Genomic DNA, 25,298 nt, shown 5'->3' with positions numbered 1-25,298 from the left:
GCTACTTTATGACAAATTTAAGCCTAAAGAGAACTGACTTTTGCTTTCAGCATGAATTTTATAAAACTTGTACAAATTTGTAATGTACCTCCGGGTCGGGTATTTGGAATATTAATTTGTTCACAATACTTTACTGGTCTACCACTTGTGTGCTGTCATTTTGAAGGTAAATTCCAGACAATGTTTTTCTCGTACCAAAATTTGCACAGTGACAAACAATTTTTTCGTTGATTAATATGGGAAACAAGACGAGTAAGACATATGAAAGGCAGATAGTTTTTTGGTTTGACACTCCTTATTAAATAGGTATATGTATTAAACAGTAACATGTAATATCGTAAATTATATTTTTATGATGTCACTGTGCAGTGGTTGAAGTATCCCTTACTGTTAGAGATCTCGAAAATTAGACAATGCTGCAATGTTGTGTCTTTTAGCAACAGTAACTCAACTTTTTTTCGCTTCATGCTTCTCCCCTCTCGGCAACAGTGGACACATGGGCCTGTGTGAATGATCTTTTTCATGACCCCGAGTGACCTTGCATTCAGGCATATTTTGTGGTCTGGCGGTACCCAAAATGCAATATTCTAGTATATAACCAGCAGTTATGAATTTTTCATCAAAATGAGGCTATGATCGTTGCTATTACCTCAATGAAAGCTGTCGCTAAGCAACTATTTATCCAATATGACGTTCAGTGTAAAACACATACACAACGTTCTTTTGACTCACAATTCGGACGAGTGGGCTTTATATAATCCCGTCTGCTAAAATAGATCAGGACGTGTATAACAGTCTATAGTGCTTGAAAGGATGCGTTTAATAACCATACTAATCCTCAGCAGCGTGTTTACCTGCAGTTGTATCCTGTGGTATGCGAGCTTTCTTCACGAACATGATACAGTAGTGAGGTCTACAAAGAAACCAAACATCGTTTTCATCCTCGCCGATGATCTTGGTAAGTTTAAAATTTTGTAAAATATTAAAATGAGTCAAAGCATGTCTAGCGTTACCAAACATATCAGTTACATCAGACTAATAACACATAAATGCATCGGATGTAATCTTACTCTCCGAGTGTATCAAACCACGCTTTGCTATTGTTGGACATTTCACAGGGGGAAACCTAACATGACAGTCAAGAAATGAATTAGGCTGGTATCGTAAATTTACTGTAATGATGTCATCATTACATTGGTTTACTCCTCGCAACGGCATAACTCTCCAACAATGTACAGTTCGTAGCCGAGCTTCTTATGTTCAAAATCCTATACTCAGTATGGAATGACGGTGCACCACATTGGCTGTTGTCGGCCCTGTCTATAATGTCCTTTCACTCATGATATTAACCCAAATGGAAAACCTGATTAGTCAATGAGGCATATCTTGTCGACTATTTTACCAAAATCGGAGCAATCTGTTGACACGGCGCTAGATACCACTGTATAACACGACGTACGCTTGATTTAGCACAGTTGCGTACAGACTGGTATAGGAAAAGGCGTAGATTTGTTACTTTTAAGAAAAAATACATAAGTAAACTGTGCGTTGTCGCCTCATTCGTGAAAAAAAACAAATGACCGGAAATGATTCTTTTTTCCTGACCTCAGTTTATGAGAAAACGATTTTCTATTTTCCAAAATATTTTATGGTTGTTGGTCAGTTCTCAAATCACAAGCTGACTGCCAAACCATGCGACCCATAAAAACGCCAAACTTGCATGAACTCAAACTAGCGATGATATGGGCAGACTTTGAGAGCAAAAGGTGTTTCTTTTCCTAATAAGATTTTGTACTGTCAGTAACGGTAAGCTCATAACGTAGGTCGATATTTACCTCAGGATGATTCATCAACGATAGGTTCTTCACAGATCGTCAGATCGCTTTGAAATTTAGTAAACTGCAACCTTGAGTCATCTAAGTAAGATTTACTCGACGTGTGATGAAATATGCAATACTTTATATTTGGACAATTTTCACCATTTTGATACCAATTTTTCTTCTCAAAGCCCGCTGTCTGATTGTGTTAAGGTTTGGTATTCAGATTCCTAGGGAAGATCAAAGTAAGAATTGTTCCAATTGTGACGAAATATATCACGATATTTTGAGTCAACTTTTTGACATTTTTTGTAAAAGAATAACAGAATCCGCTTGTTCGAGACCATTAACTTTGGACAAAATCCAGGGAGGATGTAGGGATATACTAGTATGCAATATTGTAATTAGGGACAAATTTGCCATTCGATAAAAAATAATGTTCTTAGAAACTGCTACACGGGCGGGTCTGGGTTTTTTTTTAATGTAGTACCAAGGTTCAATGGATGCCCTGCGTCAAATACATGCAAATTGCTTTGAAGTCGGTAATTTGCTTTTGAGGAGGGGGGAGTCAAAACTAGCTGACAGAGATGGTTTCAAATGTAGTGTATTCATTTGCTTTCTGAATTTATAACTGAAAACCATGGTCACATGATATCATTGACTCATTCATGTATTTAGTAAATAAGCTCTGAAAATTCATTTTTATATGTAAACTGTAAATATTGTAATTTAAGTCATCACAAATTGAGTAGGTGCCACGTACTGTATATCACAATCATAGCAGAGCTATATCGGCCACTAGGTCGTTCATTTAATGTCATTTTGTAGTTATCTTTCGTCTTTTCACAAAAGCCAATATTGCCGTCAAACCACATGACCGATTCGCACGCTTGCAAGAACAAAGATGGCGAAATTTGAGCACAAATTGTTCGATTTTTTTGGAGAGGTTTCATTATCAATAAATTGGAATTTGTCAAAATCATCCAAAGCCGCCAGGTCACATAACCGGCATTACAACCATTTGCAGTAATAGAGCGCGAAGCCACTGCAATGAACTGCAATAAAACTGCTTATACTAATTGGTTTCAGCTGTAGCCGTGGCCACTTTGGTGTTGAACAAGGCTACTTGATTAAGACCAAAAAGTCTGCTTGTACAAAGGCAAAACTAGCTCTGTCTGAGGCTCGAGTTGTAAATGAGAGTTTACGATTGGCACCCTGTGTTCAAGATTAAGATACAATGTAACATTACCATGCACTGGTCCATGTACAAATCTTTTTTATTTCAACTTCCCCAGACAAACTGTCTGCATGGGACATACAATGTTGTCGACTTTGCTAGCTGGCTACAGCTGAAACTAATTAGTGTGAGCAGTTTTATTGCAGTTCACTGCAGTGGCTTCGCGCTCTATTACTGAAAAGGGTAGTAAATGGTCTGGTTCACGTTTACCTTATGACCCGATGTCCTGCAAACTTACGGAGTTGATGTGCAGGATTTTTGAGTTCTAGCTTAACAACAACGTTACGGAAAAAGAGGAAGGAGTAAACATAACTTGCAAAACACACTCAAAGCCAGTCAGGCTTGGACACATTTGTTTTCGCACATAAATGCTCGTTACAGAGTGGAAAACTAGGGCATTAAGGAAAACAGAACGTTTTTGCTTTTTATTACTGAATTTGAAATATCAAGCATTTTAAGAGAACAGCAAGACTAAGATTAAAATAAAATAAGATAAATATAACAATACATAATATTTCAGTAAAAATAAATAAATAACTTAATAAGTAAATAAATAAATAAATAAATAAATAAATAAATAACATAAATAAAATAATATATGCTTTTACAAAACTTAAAGAAGTAAAAATCATGTACTTCTGACTTTTTACAAAATTTTTACAAAACATTGAAAGAAAATCGCAGATAGATCAAATTCGACATTATTCCGGTTTTTCTCTGCTTTTACAAAATTGTTCACAATACCAATCTGATTAAAATCCGATGTAGTGATGATGGATCGGTCTTTTGAGCTATCGTATAACGGTCTTTCTTTGAGGGTAGGACCAGACTGTAGACAAAAGACCGTAATACGATAGCGTAAATAGATCAACCCATCACTACTACACCGGATTTTCATCAGATTGTTCACAATCAACTCAGCCTAAAACAAACGAGAAAATCTTGTTGCAATCTGTTTGAGGTCATACCATAGATTGGGTTAGGCAAGGTTGCATGCTGTACAACCGTTCACCGACCACTCCATTAAAATGTTCACAATGATCGTTTGATCAGCAAATCTCTTTATTCTCTCTCAAAAATATTCCGAAAATTTACCCAATCTTCCATTTCTGCCTCTCAGGGGGAAATAACTTTGCATAAAATATTGACCCCCTTGTGAGTAGAGAAGCTTTCAAAACGTCCCCCGCTGCATGCACTGACATGATAAGCACTCATCACCTGATACATGATAAAACAATATAAACACAACAGCTTGCTCATCGATCACTCTCCTATTGCTTTTTCATCTTCGCCGTAGAAACATTTTGTGTTGTGTTAACATTATTTTTTAAAAGTCTAGAGTGGAGGACTGCACTGTCTATCATTTTGACAAACATTAGAAACTGTACGAAAAGCTGTACTGAAATCATACTGTTAATGGAGAATTGAATTACTCTCACTTCGACTCCCAAATTTACCAAATTGCGTAAATGGATATCGTTCTTATGAATTTTCATTAGTGCGAGCAAAGCCACTGTTCTTAATATAACGGAAGTCAATGCTCGGTGAATTGTATTTAGGATAGTGCCCTGTGCAAGCAGAGGGGTTATTGCCGGCGGACAACTCTGATTGTTTGCTGCACAGAACAACGGACGGTAACATTCAAACAGAAAAAATCGAACTTCCTTTCATCGTTTTGAGCTCGGATCAGTCTTAATTAAAGCGCCATAATGCGAAATCTCTGTTAAAAAAGGAGAATCGATGTGATTTCGTTGTCATGTCCGATACGACTTTGAGTGAGAAACTTTAGAAATCACCACAGGGAACTCTGACTGAATAACAGTAAGCAAGCCGATGAAAAATAGAAAAAATAAAAAAAGGTCACAAAATGAAACAACAAAAAACCAAGAAAACAAAAACAAGCAAGTAAACAAGCGAACAAACAAACGACTGACGGATCAATTGTGAGACTTCCATACTTCAATGGAACAGACTAGATTCACCTTGCTATGGCATGGTCCTCCTCTGAGAGGATTAGCAAGGTAAATCTAGTCTGTTCAATGGAAGTCTCACAATTGATCCGTCAGTCGTTTGTTTGTTTGCTTGTTTTCTTGTTTGTTTTTACTTGTTTGATTGTGTTTGTTCTGCTTTTTTTCTTTTTTGGACGGTTTTTAGTCTCACGATTAATCCGTCAGTTATTAGGTTTTTTGCTTGTGTGTTTGTTTTTGTTTACCTGTTTATCTTTGTTTTCTGTTTTGATTTTTTTCTATTTTCCGGTACCTTTTATTTACAGATTTACTGTCATTTAGTCAGAGTTCCCTGTGGAAATCACAGCCGGTCACTGGGCTCGACCCTTGTACAGCCCTGTGATGTAATATGATACCCTACTCTCTGAAAAGCAACAAAACTTACTTACGTAGGCTATCGGGGTCTGAAGCCGAAAGGTCCGCACAGAAAGCTATATTTAATATCTTACAGCCAGGTCAACGCTGGCACAGGCAGGCTACAAATACGTTTGCGCGTTCTATGTGTCACAATATCTATATGATCTAGGGCCGCACCCCTTTGTTTCACGACTGTTAAAACCTCAAAGATGCCCCTGACTTTAAAGATGCACGATGCTAAATTTGCAGTAAGATAGGGGTTAAACTCAAGTCTGACAATGCTAACAGCATAATGGACGATTTTGCAGTCACATGGACATTTTTGAAGTTAAATTAGTGGCTATTTAATAGTTCAAGTTGGATAATAAATATAGAAAATTAGTGCTGAGGACAGAATTAACAGTGGGGAGGGCTAGTGTCTATATATAAAATGATGCATTTGAATTCATATAGACATTTTTGAAGTCATACTAATCTCTGCTTTTAAATACATGAATGGATATGAAAAACACATGAATAGTGTTCGAGACAGAATTATCAAGGGAAGGCGAGAGCTATTGTTTTTTTTTCAAAAATAAACCTACCATGTAAAGAGATGCTATTGGAGTCATACACAGTTTTGAAGTAATACTAGTTGACGCAAGTTCTTCAAGTTATTAATAAAAATACAAGATTACGGCTATAAAAAGTTGTTTAATAGGAGGGCTAGTCTTTTGAAAAAAACATGTACCCATTCTATAATTGACAGAAAGATTTGAAGTAATATCGATGTTTTGAAGTCAAACTGATTGCTTTTATTAAATACTTCAAGTTGGATATAAAAGTACAAGACTACGGCTAGTCTTTTTTGAAGAATATACCTACTATGCATAGGGATGGTTTTGATGTCATAGTATTTGCTGATATTTAACATTTCTAGCACAATAAAATCATAGCTTGGCACAGAACTATCAAGTTTAATGGATTGTGTTTTTTCAAACATACAATGCCTATAAAGGGAGACTTGTTTGTTGATAAGTACAACTTTGAGGTTATAACCAGAACAGCTACTTAATAATTCAAATTAGATATAAATTTAAGAGCTAGGTTATTTGTAGAATAACACAATTTGCTTCCACTAAAAAACGTAGTTGTAAATAGCAGTGGAAGCATACTAGTATAATCATCAGAATTGTCCAGCGACAACTTTTAGGTCATAGGGACACTTTTGGAGTCAAAGATATTTTTCAATTCAATACTAAATGTTGTACAAAGCAGTGGACGTGTACAATAACGCTATTCGTAACTGACACTTAACAGGTCACCTGGCACATTTTTGAAGTCAAACAAATTTCTTATATTATGTAAAAGTACTTGGATAAAGCAGGGGAGCATATACTCATCACAATTATCCGGGGACACCTTTGAGGTCATTTTGACACTTTTGGAGTCATATGTATTCTTTTCAATTCAATACTAACTGTTAAACGAAGCAGTGGTAGAGTACCATTATGCTTTCACTAAGTGACATTTTGCTGGCACATTTTGGAAGTCAAACAAATCCCTTCAATTACTTAAAAGTAGTTGGATATAGCAGTGGGAGCATATAACATCAGAATAATCCGGGAACACCATTAAGGTCATCAGAAATTTTTGGAGTCATACATGTTAGACAAAGCAGTGCAAGTATACCGCAATCATATTAGTTACCGACACTTAACAGGTCACATGGCACATTTATGAAGTCAAACAAATCCCTCAAGTTACGTACGGGTAGTTGGAAAATCAGTGGGATCATATTACCATGGAAATCATCCTGGAACACTTTTTAGGTTATTGGGACACTTTTAGAGTCAAATATATTTTCTTAATTCAATACTTAATATTGGACAAAGCAAAGGAAGTGTACCATAGTCCTCTTAGTAACTGCCACTTTACAGATCACAAGTCATATTTTGAAGTCATATTAATTCCTTCAATCACGTAAAAGTAGTTGGATATAGCAATAGAAGCATATAATCATCAGGATTATCCGGGTAATCCATTAAACGATCAAACAACCATCACTTTTGTACTTGTTCAAATTCATATTATTCATTAAACATGCAAATGAGCTAATTTGTAAGACACATCAAATATTTAGCATAGTACGACCACAGAACAGTTTGAATGCCTGAATAGTTATCAAGTTTGGTTGCGTAATTCTTCCGATGGTGATTTAGCCTAATGCAAAAGTTAATTAATTATGCAAATGACTGTCAATTATATACAGACGGACGAGCACACAAACACACAGACATATATTGAGGCGACTTTGGACGATGTTTAGGTCTCCAGCCGAAGCTGCCCACAAATTGGGACCTAATTCCTCAGGCCGTAAATAATGACAGCTTCCTTGCTACAATGTTGCCTCCGTCAGTATCCCCCCTGCAGCCTAGTGGGGACGGATATTTGGCAAGATAACTTTTCACTGTCATCATAAAGTCCTTAGAAACTCTGTTTTATCCTCTGCCTCCAAACTCCGAACTGTAAACCAAGTCAAAATTGGCTAAAATAGGTATAACAGCATACACAAAGCTCACGGTTTGGAAATGGCCGAAGATCTTGTACTGCGTGTGTGCACAATCCCATGAAGCTTTCATTAAACGCTCTAAGCCAGTGGAATATTTGACGCAAGATAAAATGCATCGGGAATTAAAAACACGATAAATATGAATGTATTTGTCAAAAACGACTCGAACAACAGATCAGTAGTGAGTACGTTATGAAATTCTATAACTTTATACCAAGATATGAATAAAAATTTAATAAGACTGCAAGTCAATCAAGTTCAACTGAAAACATAGGGACATCTTTGAGGTCTTCACACACGGCCTTTCATTGATTTTGACGTGAACAAATGATTGGCAGAATAATGTCATGGATTACCATACTTTAACATATTTTATTAATTTCTTACCCTTCGGTAGTGATGACAACTCTTGAATTTCAAACAGGACCAAAAAAGCGCTTATCAACATATCGACAATGCTGAAAAAAGTGATTGGTAGCCTAATTTCGCTTTTTCTAATTTAACTAATAAATTGAAATTATTGATTGGCGCAATTATCCACGGATTTATCTGACACCAAAAAGAACACTTACAAGCACCAATAGATTTCAGCATACAACAGAAATCAACAAAATGCCTATTTTCAAATTCGCTTATTTGAATCCCCTTGCGGTGAACAGGTTGGCCGAAATTTGAAACAGTTAAGTGATTCATAACTAAATTAATTAGATTATCTATCTTAACTAAATGAGAGAGAGAGAGAGAGAGAGAGAGAGAGAGAGAGAGAGAGAGAGAGAGGGGGAGAGAGAGAGGGGAGAGAGAGAGGGAGATAGAGTCCTATTTACACGTACACAGTGTCACGTTTATCCGGTTTTGTTTTTATGTTTGTTCTCCAGGATGGGGCGATGTTGGCTACCTCAATCCTCACGTAATCACACCTACGATCGATAAACTGGCAAGATTGGGCGTCATTCTAAATCAATCTTATGTTTTACAGTCGTGCAGTCCGTAAGTGTAACATGTGCTTCATTCATTCGTCTACTGTCATAAACCTCGGACAAGGGCTTTATTTTGACCTTATGTTTGACCAATTGGAACTTGTTCTACTATTGCATAAACTAAATGACGGTTTGAAGGATTAACTCATAGGAAATCCCGAAGCGTATTTTGTAAGAACAACCAAGGAACCCTGCAGCCCATCACAGGTGGTCACAAGGAACGGTGACATGAGGTTATAAAAAACTACTTTTTTAATTTTGCGGCATTACTACAGTCTGACAGAATTAGGTGTAACTTCCATCCGCTTTCTTGCATTATTTCAGGAAGTTCATCAGCTGGACTTGATTGTCGTTCCGTTTGAAGCACATAGTAACAAAAGCTTATGATTAGCAATGCTTTAGAACATAATTTTGCACAAAGCTTAATACGGCGGTTTAATAAAAAGGTTACAGCAATGCCTGGAAAGACTTACATCACTTGTATCGTAATTGGATTAATATTTCTCAGGTCAAGGGCAGCTATTATGACTGGGTACTACCCGTACCGATTAGGTTTGCAGGTAAGTCTTTTAAAAAAAACCCTGGTCCAATAGAGGGTAGGGAAAAAAGAATAAAAATAAAACATACTTAAAAGTTTCACATTCAGGGCAATATAAGGCGTAGGCAGCAATCGTTTCATTATTAGGCTGCATTCACAATTACCTCTCGAGGTGGGGGCGGGAAAATCCAAAAAAGTTCTCTGATTTTTTCTAATGCCCCCTAATAAAGTCAAAAGGCATTCAAGTACCCGCCCCCCCTTTTAGGACTTGCTATAATTTTGAAACCCCCTAAAAATAAAACTGGCCTGATTTTTGGTGTGTGTGTGTGTGTGTATGTATGTATTCCTTCCAGCGAAGGAGGGTGCAGTTTTGACATATTTAATTCTCTCACAGGAAAACTTCATCTTGTAAAGCAGAGAAATAGCGATCTGTCTGATCACATATAAAAGGTTTGGAAACAGGATGACTTCCCTCGACTGTCAGGAAAACTGAACAAAGTTAGCATAATTGTATTAAAAGGGACATCAGCTGTACTTTTTGGCAAATTTTTCAGTACTTTTTGTTCTGTGTATCAATTGCATTTTTTGTTCTACTCCCAACAGCATGCTAGAATAACAAACACTCTGTTTGGCAAAATGTTCTGTATATTTGTAAAGACTAATTATTGTTATTGATGACAACAATAATAATGCTGACTCTACACATATGTCTGTGTTGATAAGCCAAAAACTGGATTTTTCATCACACTTCAGGGAGAAGAACAAGAAGCTGCAGTAAATAAACAAAATAAAAATTGTCAAAAAGTTACAGCCATATAAATGGAGGAAGGTCAGTCTTGGGTCATGTAAATGACCTATTCTCACCCATAAATCTGAATTATTTACCGGAAGGTCAGTCAGAGTGTGTATACTGTTCCACATGTGTCCTATTAAAAGTGACACAGAGTGATTACCACTGTGTCAATGCCAATGTACTTAAAGGGGTCCCATAAGTTGTTTTCAGTACGGTTATCAACAGCTGCCATTTTAACTTGACAACTTTCTGCTCAAACTTTTGATTCCCTATCTCTGCTTCAGAATGCTGCAATAGTTGTGGTTTGTTTGTGGCTTGTTTCGTAAATCCTAAATATTGTGCATTGAAACTAGCGGCTTACTGTAAGTTTTGTACTGCTCTATAAAAACAAATTTAATGTTTCGGTTTGCACACTGAATAAAGAGGCCGGAGCTGTTCCATGAGATCTTGGTTAATGCCTATGGGTATCAGAAAGTACCCGTATGTCAATGTATGTGTTCTTAACAATAAATACACACAGGGGATGTGTTTTTCCATGCAATTTATTTTTTTAAGAGACAAGCCAACACATATTGTATATCGATTAGAGACAATTTCGTTTCGAGTCCCCCGTACGCCCTCAAATCTTTTCAAAGGCCCCCACATTCCCTTGATAATTTAAAATCCCCTTCAATTATACAATCCCCACCCAGAGGTGTCTGTGAATGCAGCCTTATCATCGATTTTCACATATTAGGAATCCTCACATGCAGAAGTACCATATATTTGCAACAACACCTATATTTGCATATTAGGTTACGTAGGGAGGGTATTTTTACAGATGTTCCACATGTCAAATAACACGTGTGCATATTAAAATCCGATTGTAATTGCCTTTTTTTAGAATAAATTCGTTGATTTTATCAACAATAACAGCACCTATTGACAAACTCTTTAGCCTTATTCATTCATTCATTCATTCTTTTTTATTGCGAGGGTGGCATGTCACGAAATGCACCGACTGGGGTGCCGTTGAATCTCATGTTACTTCCCAGAAAATTAAAACAACTAGGATATTCAACGTATATGGTGGGAAAGTAAGAACATTATTGGAGCTTCAGTATGTATGTATGTATGTATGTATGTATGTATGTATGTATGTGTGCACGCACTTAAGCACGAATATACTAATGTAAGTATAAGTACGTGCTCACTATGTATTGATTGATTGAAAAATGGATGGATATGTGTGTGTGTGTGTGTTGTGTACATGTACATTTATATGGACTGAGCTATCTATCTATCTATCTATCTATCACGAAATAAATAAGTTTAACATATCCAATTTTTGTACGAGTTTTTCGCTGAACAAGCCAGTAATAAAGTAAAAGAAGTGGTTTAGTTAAAATGCGAAATTGTAATACTTAAAATGCCAGTTCCATCCGCCCATTACTTTTTGTGTTACTTTCTAACGGGAATTTAGCTACAGTTACTTGAACGTTTGACGCTTCTTTCATCATTGTTGTTCCATCTTTCAACTACAGTTGCTCGATCGATTGTCCACAGACTTTTTAAATGCCCAGTATTTGGTGCTCCAATGCGACTATTAAGTTTATCACGTGCATTGTTAATATTTGCAACTGAGTTCAAGTCCGAACCAAAACTTGATTATCATCACTGACAATGCAGAACATAATACAGTCGATATTGACAAGATGAGGAATGCTTATTTCAACACGCTTTTGATGAAACAAAAACCTGAAAATGAAATGTCAAAAAGTTACACATTGTGAGCTTTTAAAGGGTAAAACCAATTATTTCTAATCTGCAAAACTATTCACTTACAGATGGCATTTGGGTTTTTGTAAGAAAGAATACACACCGAACGGGCGAGGGTTTGATCAATTCTATGGATTTTATGGCGCTGCTGCAGACCACTACACTCACGTAGCAAGTAAGTTTCTTTCATAGCGAATGACAGTATTTGTCATTAAAAAACATTTTTGCGAGATGATTCATATTCATACAGCAAGTTCATATTTATGTTCTATATATGCTTGATTAGGGATACAAATAAGGCTCTTCACCCAACAAAGGTGTTACAAAACCGGCGTAACAATATATTGTTCGGACGTCAATTATGAAATATACTGGGAGCAAATTTTTGTTCGTATCAAGAAAACTTGATTAACTTAACATAATAGAGCTTCTTTTGACAGCAGTTGCTGTCGACTTCCTGAGATTCGTAGTCTTTGGATATATGGGGAAGATGTCATATGGGAAGTTCCGCACAGCATCATTGAGTAAACTAAAGTATGCTAGCTATTCTGTAGTGTTATGATACCAACGTTGAAATTATTTCAGAACAAATGAGAGTTCGTCGAGATTGTACAGTCACCACAAATTCCCGTTTACTTGGACGAAATGTTGACGAAAATGCCTTAAATGAGCTTTCAATAGTTATGAACGCGTTGTTAGGAGCGTCATAAAATATTTAACGAAGTTATCAGTTGCTTTGGTGTTTATCTGTTTATGCTAAACCAGAAAGTGGCATTGACCTGCATGATGACATGAAACCTGACAGGACACAGAATGGAAATTACTCAACGGTACGTATGGTTGTATGGTTAATATGAACATGCATGTGGTATGCTAGACACATAGGCCTAATTGAACAAACAAATGCGCTTGTTAATGTAGTATGCACCTCGAAAGTGAAAGACTTAAACTTTTGCTCTAACTTTCCTCAAGGAATCTTTCAATCATTCTCTTTCAAAATCAAGAATAAAAATAGGGGGTCACCATGCAAATTTTGGTACTAGAGAATCAAATTACCCAAGATTTACCGTAATTAGAAATTCAAAATGGCCGCCATCCCTGTGTTAACTCAATTGAGAAAAATAAAAATTTTCGAATTTCGAAAAACTAAGCCATGGAAATGTTTTCTTTCACCAAGAGCTTTAAAATGAACCCCCACATGTGGTATATCAGAAGAGAATTGTAAAAGTTTGAGAGTCCGAATGTCTGTCCCCGAGGTGCGTTCTACCTTAATGGACACAGATGACGGCATAAGTTTATCCATCCCAAGCTGCTATTGTATACATCTTTCATTATTTCTGTGTGCGAATCGGATCTATACACAAACTTTCCAAATGGCAATTTTTGATTTAGTATTTGTTTAGTGGCAAAGCTGTTGAGTTTATCGCTACTCACGACAAGTCCAAGCCATTTTTTCTGTACCTGGCCTTTCAGAATGTCCACAGTCCATTTCAGGTCAGTAAGTCACGTTCTTCGTTTTCTTGATTACGTTTTATTGGTCAATCGGAATTTCGTTTTGTCTCTTTCTCTGATTCTGAACACCAGCAAACATGATTTTCAACAATCATTAGTGTGAACTCGTTTTTTATCAATCACTGTTTTTTGAATACAAATACAAGATCGTAGCATGCTACATGTTGGTGAAACAAAGTCCAATAGGCGATGACATGCAAAAACTCATTTTAATGAGATGTATTTATGAAAAATATTCGACAACCGCAAAATCAAGCACATTCACTTCGTAATAAGCACTCATCTTGGTGTTTTGTGTGTGTGTGTTTGTTTCCTGCTGACCATGTAAATCATATACCTGTGTATAACATCGTTCTCCTTAACAAGCGCTTGTCCCTTTCGTACGTGTCACACCAGGTTCCAGAAAAATACACTGATATGTATCCATCGGTTGCGAATAATAATCGAAGAATTAAACTAGGTAGGTATTGCAAGGAAGCATAAATTACCAGACAAACTCTCAACAGATTGTTTGTCGAGTTGGCCACAGATTGTCAATTTCAATCATTTATCCATTTATCAATGATCAATCAATTCATTGATCTAGGATACATCCATCCAATCATATGGTTAAAAGCAGGAGTAGAATATGAAAGGTGGTCAGTGGCGTGCCAGCCAAGCCATTTGATGGACTACTTCATATTATTCATGTTGAAAACATGATATGTAAGGTATATATAGCTACCTATAGTGACGTGGGCTAAACCACCGGATGGTCTACGCTGAAAGTTATGCCTTTTAGTAACTAACCGTGTTCCAATCGGAAGAAGCACCATTAACTGCAGGAAGGCAGATAAGGAAACATTTCGTCAATTCCTTCTTTGCTGGCCCCGGCCCCAACTTGAACCAAACTCTTCCGACCGAGCCAACAGACGCAAACATATCCCATTAATTCATACTGGTATGGTGTGTGTATATCGATTCTGTCAGTCCAAGAGAGAGAGAGAGAGAGAGAGAGAGAGAGAGAGAGAGAGAGAGAGAGAGAGAGAGAGAGAGAGAGAGAGAGAGAGAGAGAGAGAGTATCTCTATCTGTCTATGTATGTATGTATGTATGTATGTGTGTGTGTGTGTGTACTTACGTACGTATGTACGTAAAAACACTTGTTAGAAGCTTTTAACAAGTGTTTTTATCTCCCGCTGGTCGGTTAGTACATTTTATTTTATTTATGAAGTTGTATACATGCCTGTCAATAGCCGGCATGACCATACTTTCAGCAATATCAAGTTCGCTTGCGATTTGATTTACTTGGCCTCTATGCTCACTTTGTTGTATAGGTTTCGTTCCATGACTTCCATGACTTTCGTTGCAACGTCTGATCACAACCGACAGTAACTTTTCGAAATTATTTGTCTTGTCAGAATGAATAAATACCTTCTTTGGAAGACAAGATCATTTCTCTGAATTTTACATTATTCCGCCATCTGTAACACATCTTCCTTCAAGGGTCTCAGTTCCTAGAGTTGTGGTGGAATTTCATAATCTTATGCAATATTTACCATAAAAATCTAGTTGGTTCTCGATACCATCCTTCGCCTGCTTTTTATTATTATTAACAAGTTACCACCATATACGTCAAAACGGCTGACGACTTTATCCAGAAGCTGTGCTTTAAAGTCTCTCATCGTTGGAATTGGTATGCTCTACATACAGTAGTTGAAGCTTGTTCTTTCCATACTTGAATATACATCCTTGATAGACGAGAGTGCTCAAACTATACATATGTCCTCTTAGGAAATTGCAGCGTTCAATGCAAAAAACAACGTTATTTATATTACGGGCCCCATACTCAACTCATTCCGTGTTGCTATTCACAAGAATACGCCACACGACGAGAAACGTCTAGTCCCCATGGAATCGAAGTACGCGACGTCAAAGGGTATTTTTGAAATAATACTGTTTCTGGTAACGCAGGGTCCTTCTAGGTAATAGGTATATATGTGAAAGAGAGTGTGGGGCGAAGAATCCTTTCACTTCATCTGTCTGATGATTGGAGGATGCATGAAAAGGGGTCCAGACACTGCGCACCAAAACCAGTTCGCCCCACACAACTTCGTCCCAAAACCATTTCGCACCAAAACCACCTCGTCCCCAAGTACTCTACCTCGTCCAACGCCACTTCGCCCCAAGTAATACTTCACTAAAGTATAGTTACGTCAGCTCGTCCTAAAACATCGATGCCCAATGTATCATAACATTGTTTTTACCTGCAATTTGGCTACCACGAACCATTTATTCTTCCCATACGGTATATTAGAACATTGTTTTTACCTGCAATTTGGCTACCACGAACCATTTATTCTTCCCATACGGTATATTAGAAAAAAGAAACACGCAAACTACTAAAAGGTACATTATTTTCTCGAAATGTGCACAATTTTAAGATTTCAGTCCTGGGATGATAGAAAGGTGATTAAAACTTCACTGGCAGTAGTTGGTTATTTTCAGCTTTTAACGGTTACCGATAAATTGAGTAAAGTGGCATTGTTTTGGGGGCGCAATGGTTTTGCATGGGCGACATGATTGTTGGGGCGAAGAGGTTTTGGTACGAGGTCGTTTTGGTGCGAAGTGGTTTTGGTGCGAAATGGTATGGGACGAGATGGTATGGTGCGAAGTGGTTTTGGTGCGAAGTGCCTGGGAACACATGAAAATTAAGTAACAGATTTCATTTCTTTGTACTTGAAGTAATTTGTTTTATTATATAACGCTCTGCTCAGCATCGAGCACTATAATTTCCCACGAGGAAATCTGTATACTTCGATATATATATATATATATATATATATATATATATATATATATATATATATATATATATATATATATATATATATATATATATATATATATTCGATCTTTTCAAAATGCTTAGGCATGATTACAGCCATGGATGACGGTATTGCAAAGGTAGTTAACGCTCTCCGAAGGCACGGACTGTGGGACAACACTCTCATCGTGTTTTCCTCTGATGTAAGTCATTTCATCTTATACTGCCTTTTTGTCCATGCGACGAGATGTGCATCCAACAGTCAGTAGTTTCACATGTTCTTGGCGCATGCTTTGTTAATTCTCTTAGACTTCTTAGACGTTACTCCGGTCAGCAGAATCGTCCAGTTATAAAATAGCATATCCGTTTTCTTCATTGTTTTGACTGAACAGAACGGGGCACCACAGGGCGAAGGAAGTCAAGGAAGCAATTGGCCTCTACGCGGAACTAAGGGATCATTGTTCGAAGGAGGTACCCGGGCTGTCGGCTTCATTCATGGTAGTATGCTGGAGAAGACGGGTTATGTCAACAATCAGTAAGGAATCTTACTTTTATTCAATATTGTCGCGGAATGTGTGTTTTTTTCCTCAACAACCACCCGATTCGATCGAAGAGTGATAACGACTTCACATCGATTATAGCTGTCCTGGTGGTGACAAAACCAACAAGGGAATCCATCCTAACCTTGATTTTGTGGACCCCATTAGAAATAAGATAACGAAACACGAGTCATAAGTTACGTTAGTCGGAAGTTGATGTATATTGCGTGTCAAAGGTCGACCAAGCGTCCGATCTCGACAATCACAGCCCAAACATTCAACTCTTTTCCTTGACACATTCCAAAACGAGGCATCACATGTAGTCCTGTGACAAAACCCCGAATCCCATACGTCAAAAATGAGAGATGTGACCAAAGGACTACATCATTCTAAATGCAACAGTTATTTACTTACATGAAACTTGAACAACTGATGTGAAACACTCAGGGCATGAGCACAGCCAAACAATTACACAGAAACTTGTATTTCCAAAGATAGCAATAAACAGAATAAAAGTAGTACATAAGGATTATAACATGGAGAATTTTCCTAACAATATATGTACCTTACTTTGTATCTGAAACGATTTCCATTGATGCTGGCAGATGTTTTGGTACATCCATTTTTTCAACCGGTTTAGGCTATATGTGTCAAAACTGAAATAATAACAATGACAAGGTCTTACTTTATCCAACAACATTAAATTCAAACAATTTTTGTTATCGTAGACTTATACATGCCGTTGACTGGTATCCAACGTTATCGGCTGTTGCAGGGGCTAAGACGTTAGGTAAATCATTAACTCAAGTTTGTTTCTCAGGGCTTCAATACTTGTGTTCTACGTCTTGAATCTTCTTCTGTCTAAATCTATCTGCATTTAATGTTACTTTCTGTCTGTTCTTTATTGATTTATGTATATTATGTGTATCACTTAACATAGTATGTATATTTAGCTAACGTGTGCACACACTTGACCAAAGTTGACGAAGCTTGCCATGTACGTTGAAGATACTAAGATATAGCATTAACGAAAGTCGTTTTACATATAACATCAGGTCATTACTAAATTGCATATTAAACTAACGTTTCTAATTAGGGATATACATATGAATTGACCATGTCAAAGTTGACGAAACTTGCTGTGTAACGACAATTTCTTCATACTCACGCCTTCAGATTCTGAAATGGATGGTTTAAATGTGTGGAACACCTTGAGAAAGAACGACCCATCACCACGGAAGGAATTTGTGTATAATATCTTAGAAAGGATACCTACTGCAGGCATCAGGTAGATAACTCGTAATAGATTTATTTTCAAGGTGCTGTGGTGTTGGACACGTAATGAGCGAAATTCTCGGTAATGCGGCTGGTTGTACACTGAATTACACTCAGTAATTGGAGGTTTACTATATTCATTAGAACAGATACAGTCATCGATACACAACAGACATTTATAGTGCTAAACCAAAATATTCCGTCAGGACAAACCATATACTGTGAAGGAACTGCTGAATTGTTAATGCGTTGATTTTCAAACAATAACAAATAAGAAACGAAGTATTAAACACTTCATCAGTCATAAGAGTGTTTTTAAAACAAACTTTAGTTCCATTCAGGGAACTCTCTGTTGAGTTTCCGACGAATGATCAGTTGTCTCTGCATAAACGATGTTTGAAAATGTATATTACGTGACAAAGGGATCGCTCAAATAGAATAATTACCTCTTAAGATCGATGACCAAAATTTGACAACATCAAAAACGACCCCAATAATAGCCATAATTGATGGATCTACTACACAAGTTTTTTTGTAAAATTCTAAACGTCCTTGCCGTACTGGCAGACTCTTGAAAACTTCTGAAAAAGCAGTCGTGTCGACCCTAAATATCTTAATTCTGAAATTTATAGTGGAGAAATAATTGAAATTTTACTTTTAGAGTATATAGTCGCTTACCAAGGAACTGGATCGACTGATGCATGGTGTTCTATTACTTTCTTAACGAGGTCGAATATAGATTTTAATCCATGCTTCTAAAAGTCGATATGATAAAGAAAGAATGACAAGAAAATGACTTACAATCGAATATATAAAGAAAATGTCCGTTCATTTGGTTTTCTGTGTCTACAGGGTTCGTAACTACAAGTTGATAGTGGGTAATCCTCATTTTCCAGGTAGGTCATCGATCATGCGCTATGGAAAGTTGTCTTCTAAAAGAAGATAAAGGCTTACAAACCATGCATAGAGGCATGGCATGAAACATAAAATGGTTTCAAGTAGAAGGCAAAACAGGTATTTAAGATTCGAAATGCACAGCGATAATCATATTGAGCGATATTGGGTGTACCAGTCTGGTAGAAGGGAGTCTAAAGTTTTTCTAGGAATTAATTGATTTTGAAAGTTAAGAAATTGCGTGATCTCTTGTCTTATAAGATTTAAAATTTCAGCCTGATAAATTCTCATACATTACTCATGTAAAATTGAATGGAACTCAAGTTATTGATATTCAGATTATATATTACAGCCAAAACAAGGGATTCTGTGCCTGAGGGCAGGTGACAATTTCGAGGACAAACTTCCTCCTGCCGCGAGGGTACACAGTCCCTTGTTGGGGCTATAATGCTTTATTACATTCTCGCACATAATTTTCAAACTTGATTGTTTGTTTGTTTTGGTTTGTAAATGATAACGGTATGCTTGACTTCCATGATAGACAAAAATCTACAACAAAAAAGATAAATATTTTTTTTCTTAAAATCTATACGAAAAACGATAAATGACATTATTTTCTTTATTGAACACTTTATGAAAATAGATGCCTCGATGTTAAGCGGTTCATCGATGTTTGTCGCATGATTTCGTGAACGCGAGATTTCCAATATCTTTCATGACAAACTTCCGTGCAATTTGATTATTTTGAAATCCAAAAGCTTACTTATTGAAAATAGTTCTGGGTTAGTTTTGAATGATGACGATGCGGCTCACTACGTTATCAACAAGTTAAATTGAATCCTTAGGCACGTGTGACATTAAATACTTGAGGCAAGTACTGAATTATGGATATGGAGTGAGTTTTATGACTTTATTTCATTGTTCTGTGGTGTTGTTGTTTTTTAGCATGCAGAGTTCCACCACCGGAGAGGAATATAAATTTTGAAGTTGAATGTACAACTTTAATACATAACGGTGTTTATTTGTACGACTTGAAAGGTAATTCAAAGAAACAAATGTTGCAGTTTTTATAAACACCACCACCACCAACAACAACAACAACAACACAGACTACGGCGTACAAGTATAGCATTCTATTGTTTTAATGTATTGCCAAAATGTCATTTACCTCTGTATACCAAAATGACAGTGTCATCTAAAGAAGTCATCAGCTGTAATATAATAGTATAACCCAAGACACAGTATAATTATATGTCTCTAACGACGATGAAGGAAATGTAGAATCTCAGCCAGTTTCATATAAAGGACATGAGCAACAGGTCCTAAATTGTACAATATCCTGTAGTACCTTACAATTACAATGGGGATTTTATTTAGCAGCTCGCCCTAAACACTTGTAAACAGTAACATTCAGTCTTGTCTGTGAGCCTTCGTACATTGAGATAAGTCATCAATGACCATTTCATTGACAAACAGTCCAATAAAAGACAGCGAATCTATGTTAGTTACTATAAATGTATTAACAAATTTAGTCATTTACTTGTGTTTGACATCTCTTTTATTTTCTGTCTTACCGCGCCGGAAGACGACCCAACCGAAAGTTTTAACCTCGCAGAGAAAATGCCGCAGAGAGTGAAAGAAATGAACACACGGATAGAAGAGTACAAGAAGAAGCTTGTGCCCACATTGGATCCAGGCATTTCGGTAGCGCAACTCGCAGATCCACAAAATTTTGGAGGTGTTTGGGCTCCTGGATGGTGTTAATACCAAGACGATTGAATTTTTCTAAGTGTTATTTTAAAATTTATAGATGCACTCCATCAAACTTTCTAAATACAAACATAATTTTCTCGTGATAACTAAACGACATTATGGAATCTGAACTTCCAATTTGGTGTCTATGGGTAATTATTGTACCTTATTGCAGAGTTTCCGTAGAATTTTAGTGGAATATTTTAAATAACAGAATTAAGAATAGATTTAAATATGTTATCTCTACATTGTTGGCGATGCCACTGTAAAAAAAGTTTTATGAGAAATGTATGGCGTCATTTATTTTGAATTTAAAGAAATTAAATGTACAGTTATATGATTTAAAGGGTTTTTAAAAACATATTATGTCACCACATTTGTCATCCAAGGGGCAAATAACGGTGTTTTCGCATACTGTGCAAATGTTAGGATCCTAGACTCTAAATGCAGCAATCCATAGAACACCCTGGAAAAGTCATCGTCGCCTCCTTTTCGACCAATCGCTGACGACATGAGACAGTGCTAGAAACCTCTTATTAGCAGTTTGTAGAGACACATTCCTAAGGCAAGTTCTTAAATTTATTCATTTTAAATGCATCAGTGGACTTTTAGGATTTATCAGTCTAAGTCGACTTGAGTTAATCCAACTCTGGTCAGGTCAATGGCACCAGCTGAAGAGCACACAAAATTACAACCATGAGAGAGTATGCCAATATGGTGAATTCCTGGCTACATTTTACCAAATTGTGAAAACTGAGCACACCGGCGTACCGATGTTTTTCAAAATTACAAGACATATACGAATACGACTGAGATTCTACTCACAAATGTTTTACAACATTAAGATACTCGAAGCTAGGTTAAAATATTACATCAAATAAACGTTTTAATCTCAGAAGTTTTGGGTGTAATAACGACAAATTTGGTAAAAAAATAAATAATTCAATTTAGTCACATTTTTTTAATTTAGAGTCTTTACTGTTCAAAGTTTTACTTTTATGTTATTGTACGATGAAATATGAAAATTTCATTCCTGCATGAACTTGAAATTAATGGTTTTATATTGATTTAAGTGATTTCGACAAAAACATTGACTTTTCATCGTACATTTGTAGAAAATCAAGCGTGGTGACCCCATATTTTTCTCTAATAATCGATTATCTCATATGCCAGAATTCAAAACTCCCTCGTAACTGTTAAGTCTCCTTGCCTTCCACGTGTTGCTCTCTGGCCTGATCTTGTGTACAAGTATTTTTCACTGTCAATTGAAAGTCTTTTGACCCCCACTCTATCTTCTTCAGCTACATCATTATCAGAGCTATCACTGTCACTGCGGATATACAGTGACAGTGACACAGCCCATGGGCAGTAGCAGGGCAGTAGCTGTGTTAACTTTGATAATTTTGACAATATTTTTGTTCATTTGTAGAACAGCTCTTGTTCAACTCTCTACAGCATGTTGACCTGTCCAGAATGCAGCTTGCCAACACATCCTGTGTCCGTGTACCGCGCATTTGTATCATTGACAAATACCGTTCAGTCTGGACTCAAATTCAGTTATCACCAATATTTATGTATAGAGGCTTTGTTGACAAACACAAATATTGTGCGTTTCAACATGCTGTAGAGAGACACCAAGAAACTCTATTTGATACATTGCATAGATTGAGAAAAATTATTAACAGTTGTAGCTTCTGCCCCGATAGAAGGCCACCTTGTTGTTTTTACGAAAATTTAATGGCATTCATACATTTTTAGATCCTTTTCCAGGTTAAAAAAGTCACAAAATGCGACAAAATGGTTCTAGATTTTGTTTAATTATTACTTACACTAGAAACATTGGATGACATCAAAATGTTGGGAACCAAAATACTTTCAGGTCCCCCCTATAGGCAGGGCAAAACTTTCAAGTACCCCAGAATTTTCGAATCCCCCTGAATTCCTCCAGCTCCCCACCCCCTCACCATTTTGAGAACGCAACCTTATGCGCACTCAGACGCTTCCATGTGGACTTTGCAGTCACAGAAGGCAGATACTTAGTGTGTTGTGGGAGACAAAAGTTGGCTTTTTATATTTGAGTATATTTGTTATCGTATGTATTTTCAGGAGAATAAACAAATGTACATGTTGTATACAATAAGAATACTGACAGTATTCCCAGTGTTTTTATTGCCCCTTTGAAGGCAGCGTTTAATAACTTTACAAGCTTTCATTATTTCCGCATAAATAGAACAAGTTTTGAAGCATATCCAAACCCTGGTATCTGTTTTTTCAAGGACGCCTATGTTTGTCACATTCAATGAGCAGTAGCTGCTCTTTAAGAACAACGTACACCACTGTACATGTAAGCCTACGAGCATTGCCATGCACTTTGAACCTGAATACGTTCAGTATTCCTCGAATAAAATAAGGAACGTTGCTCGCTATCAATGATGTATCCAATACTGTGAAGTAACATAAAAAAAATTACAGTTTTTCTTAGCTGTCCAAGACCGTTCGCGTAATTTTATAACGGTCGGTGTGATAATATGCCGCTGGCCTTAGGCAAGCAGCAAACTGTATTCAGTGGTTTTGTAGTCACAGTGTCAGCTGGTCGATCACTAAATCTCCCAAATACCCTATATATATTCACAATTTTAATTTTGATGTATCGGTCTCTTGATAATCCGATTTATTTCATGGCTGGAACACAGACATCGATTTTGCGTACGGTACCCAACGCTTTCTGGATCAAAGTCAGGCTGTGTCTGCACGAAAGATTGCTGAGCTTTTACAGACAGGTGATTGTCAAAAGTTTTAATGTTGAAATAACTTACTTAAATTTTGTAAACAAAACCTTATGATAATTCAATAGTTTCATCGTATTTTGTCGAACTATCCTCAAAATATGACCTAGTATAGCTCATCAAAAACCGTCAACTGAACAATGGGTGACAGTTAAGCGAATACGGTATTTCATGTTGATCATACATCATTACTACAATTATTCGAACGTTCCCGATGATACTTAACATGGATACAAATTCCCAGCTTATGTCGTCATATCTGAGTGAAAAATCGCCGATTTATTTGCCGATAACAACATCTGTTGCGGAAAATGCGATGTCCTACAATTCCTTCATCCTTGCATTTTTCATATACTATAGGTCTAAATACAAAGTTTGGTTTTTCAAGCTCTATTAGCCGACCATTTTCAAGAAGTCCCTACGGGATTAGATTTAAATTTGTTATTTTAAGGATCTCTCTCTCTCTCTCTCTCTCTCTCTCTCTCTCTCTCTCTCTCTCTCTCTCTCTCTCTCTCTCTCTCTCTCTCTCTCTCTCAACTGCCAATAGGCGACTACTGACCTGAAATCACTGACGCACGTCAGAACCTCTTTTCCCGAACACACACTGATTGTCACGTCACCATATCAGCCAGTCGGTATCAGGAACTAGACGTTTTATTTGAGTCCTAAGGTGTGCTATTAAAAGTCAGGCACAATATCAATATTTTGACACCATTGAAAAACTGACAAACTCTGTTGTGAACTTAAAATACAAAGGCATTAAGACATTTTGTCCATCGTTCTAGAGTTCAAATGTCACACGGGTTTGCTAAATTCCTCATTTGTAGATGACTAAAGTAACTGAAAGTGATATAGAGGGCTCATCTTCTTTGCTGTAGATGATGTCTCAAGGTTACGGTGGCGATACATTGTTCAATCAATACCTGGCGAAGATGCTGATATTGGTAGTACTTTCGTATTTTTCCTACACGTTCGTGCCCAAACTTGTAGAGGAAACATTAATTTCACCAAAACCAGTTTGATATTATTGACAATGAAAAAATGTAGCAGTCTTGATTATCATTACAAAATTAAATCTAAAGCAAAGACAAGAGGGAAATAGCTACTGTTATGCTCCCACCAGCTGGCAGGCAGTCAGAGCAAGCCATTTCGGTGTCAATCATTTACAGATGACACCATGTCATATAATGATGGTGAAATGTCAGTGAAGACCGGAAGAAATCGGTGTCTGCAGGGTCCACGCTCTGTCTCTGTGAGGCGTGTCTAGCTATTATCAGGCTTGTAGAACCTATTCATACAGCTGAGTCGATTACTCAATGTAGAGGGTTGAGGGCGCGCCTTTTCTGTCGCTACACGAAGAAATTGGTAATTTTGGACATACTGTCGGGAACCATGTCTAGCTGTGTATACATTCCACTTCAGACAACTATGATTACCATTTCTATTGTAACCTTGGTTGTGCACAGATGTAGGCCTTCACTGCTTTTGTTCTGGTCTTTTCTGTGTTATTGTTGACTTTTTCTCCTTTAGTTTGCAGATTCACTTTCTGCATTTGTACCCAGTCGAATAATGGTTCTTTTTCCTCTGTTCATCTCAAAGTTGGTCGACGCGTTTTTCATCCGTCTCCAGAGATTGTCGAGTGAACCCCAGCGTTTAGCGCCCCCTATCCCATAGTGGCTGCCAGCAGGCTGTGGCGCTTTAC

The 25,298-nt window shown here is 37.0% G+C and overlaps 1 protein-coding gene across 4 annotated transcripts; it reads left to right on the top strand.

Annotated features, from left to right (window-relative positions):
* The first annotated feature begins 711 nt into the window (after window positions 1-711).
* Window positions 712-22,945, top strand: LOC139114674 (arylsulfatase B-like). 4 transcript variants are annotated; one of them, XR_011547927.1, is made up of 15 exons: window positions 712-958; window positions 8,844-8,955; window positions 9,454-9,505; window positions 11,252-11,352; window positions 12,103-12,209; window positions 12,800-12,864; window positions 13,427-13,528; window positions 13,943-14,006; window positions 16,456-16,553; window positions 16,743-16,885; window positions 17,618-17,679; window positions 18,066-18,177; window positions 19,061-19,178; window positions 20,004-20,096; window positions 20,644-20,662. XR_011547927.1 is itself a non-coding variant. In XM_070676537.1 (15 exons), exons 1-15 carry the CDS (start codon window positions 814-816, stop codon window positions 20,820-20,822), a joined length of 1,479 nt encoding a protein of 492 aa, XP_070532638.1. In that variant the 5' UTR covers window positions 712-813; the 3' UTR covers window positions 20,823-22,945. The 4 variants fall into 4 exon arrangements, 2 of the variants coding, with proteins under 2 accessions (XP_070532638.1, XP_070532639.1); XR_011547926.1 differs by having other exon boundaries at window positions 19,017-19,178; window positions 20,644-20,661; XM_070676537.1 differs by lacking the exon at window positions 19,061-19,178 and adding an exon at window positions 19,017-19,060 and having other exon boundaries at window positions 20,644-22,945.
* The last annotated feature ends 2,353 nt before the right edge of the window (window positions 22,946-25,298 follow it).

Source organism: Ptychodera flava, chromosome 16, assembly GCF_041260155.1.
Source record: "Ptychodera flava strain L36383 chromosome 16, AS_Pfla_20210202, whole genome shotgun sequence".
In the NCBI taxonomy this organism is placed as follows: domain Eukaryota; kingdom Metazoa; phylum Hemichordata; class Enteropneusta; family Ptychoderidae; genus Ptychodera; species Ptychodera flava.
Note: the sequence above shows the minus strand (reverse complement) of the source record. Positions and strands in the feature narration are given on the sequence as shown.

Excerpts from the sequence above, each read along its gene's own strand:
- LOC139114674 (XM_070676537.1), top strand. The coding sequence starts at position 814 with ATGCGTTTAATAACCATACTAATCCTCAGCAGCGTGTTTACCTGCAGT. Across the intron at positions 959-8,843 it reads CATCCTCGCCGATGATCTTG|GATGGGGCGATGTTGGCTAC; the intron begins GTAAGTTTAAAA and ends TTTGTTCTCCAG. Across the intron at positions 11,353-12,102 it reads TCAACGTATATGGTGGGAAA|ATGGCATTTGGGTTTTTGTA; the intron begins GTAAGAACATTA and ends ATTCACTTACAG.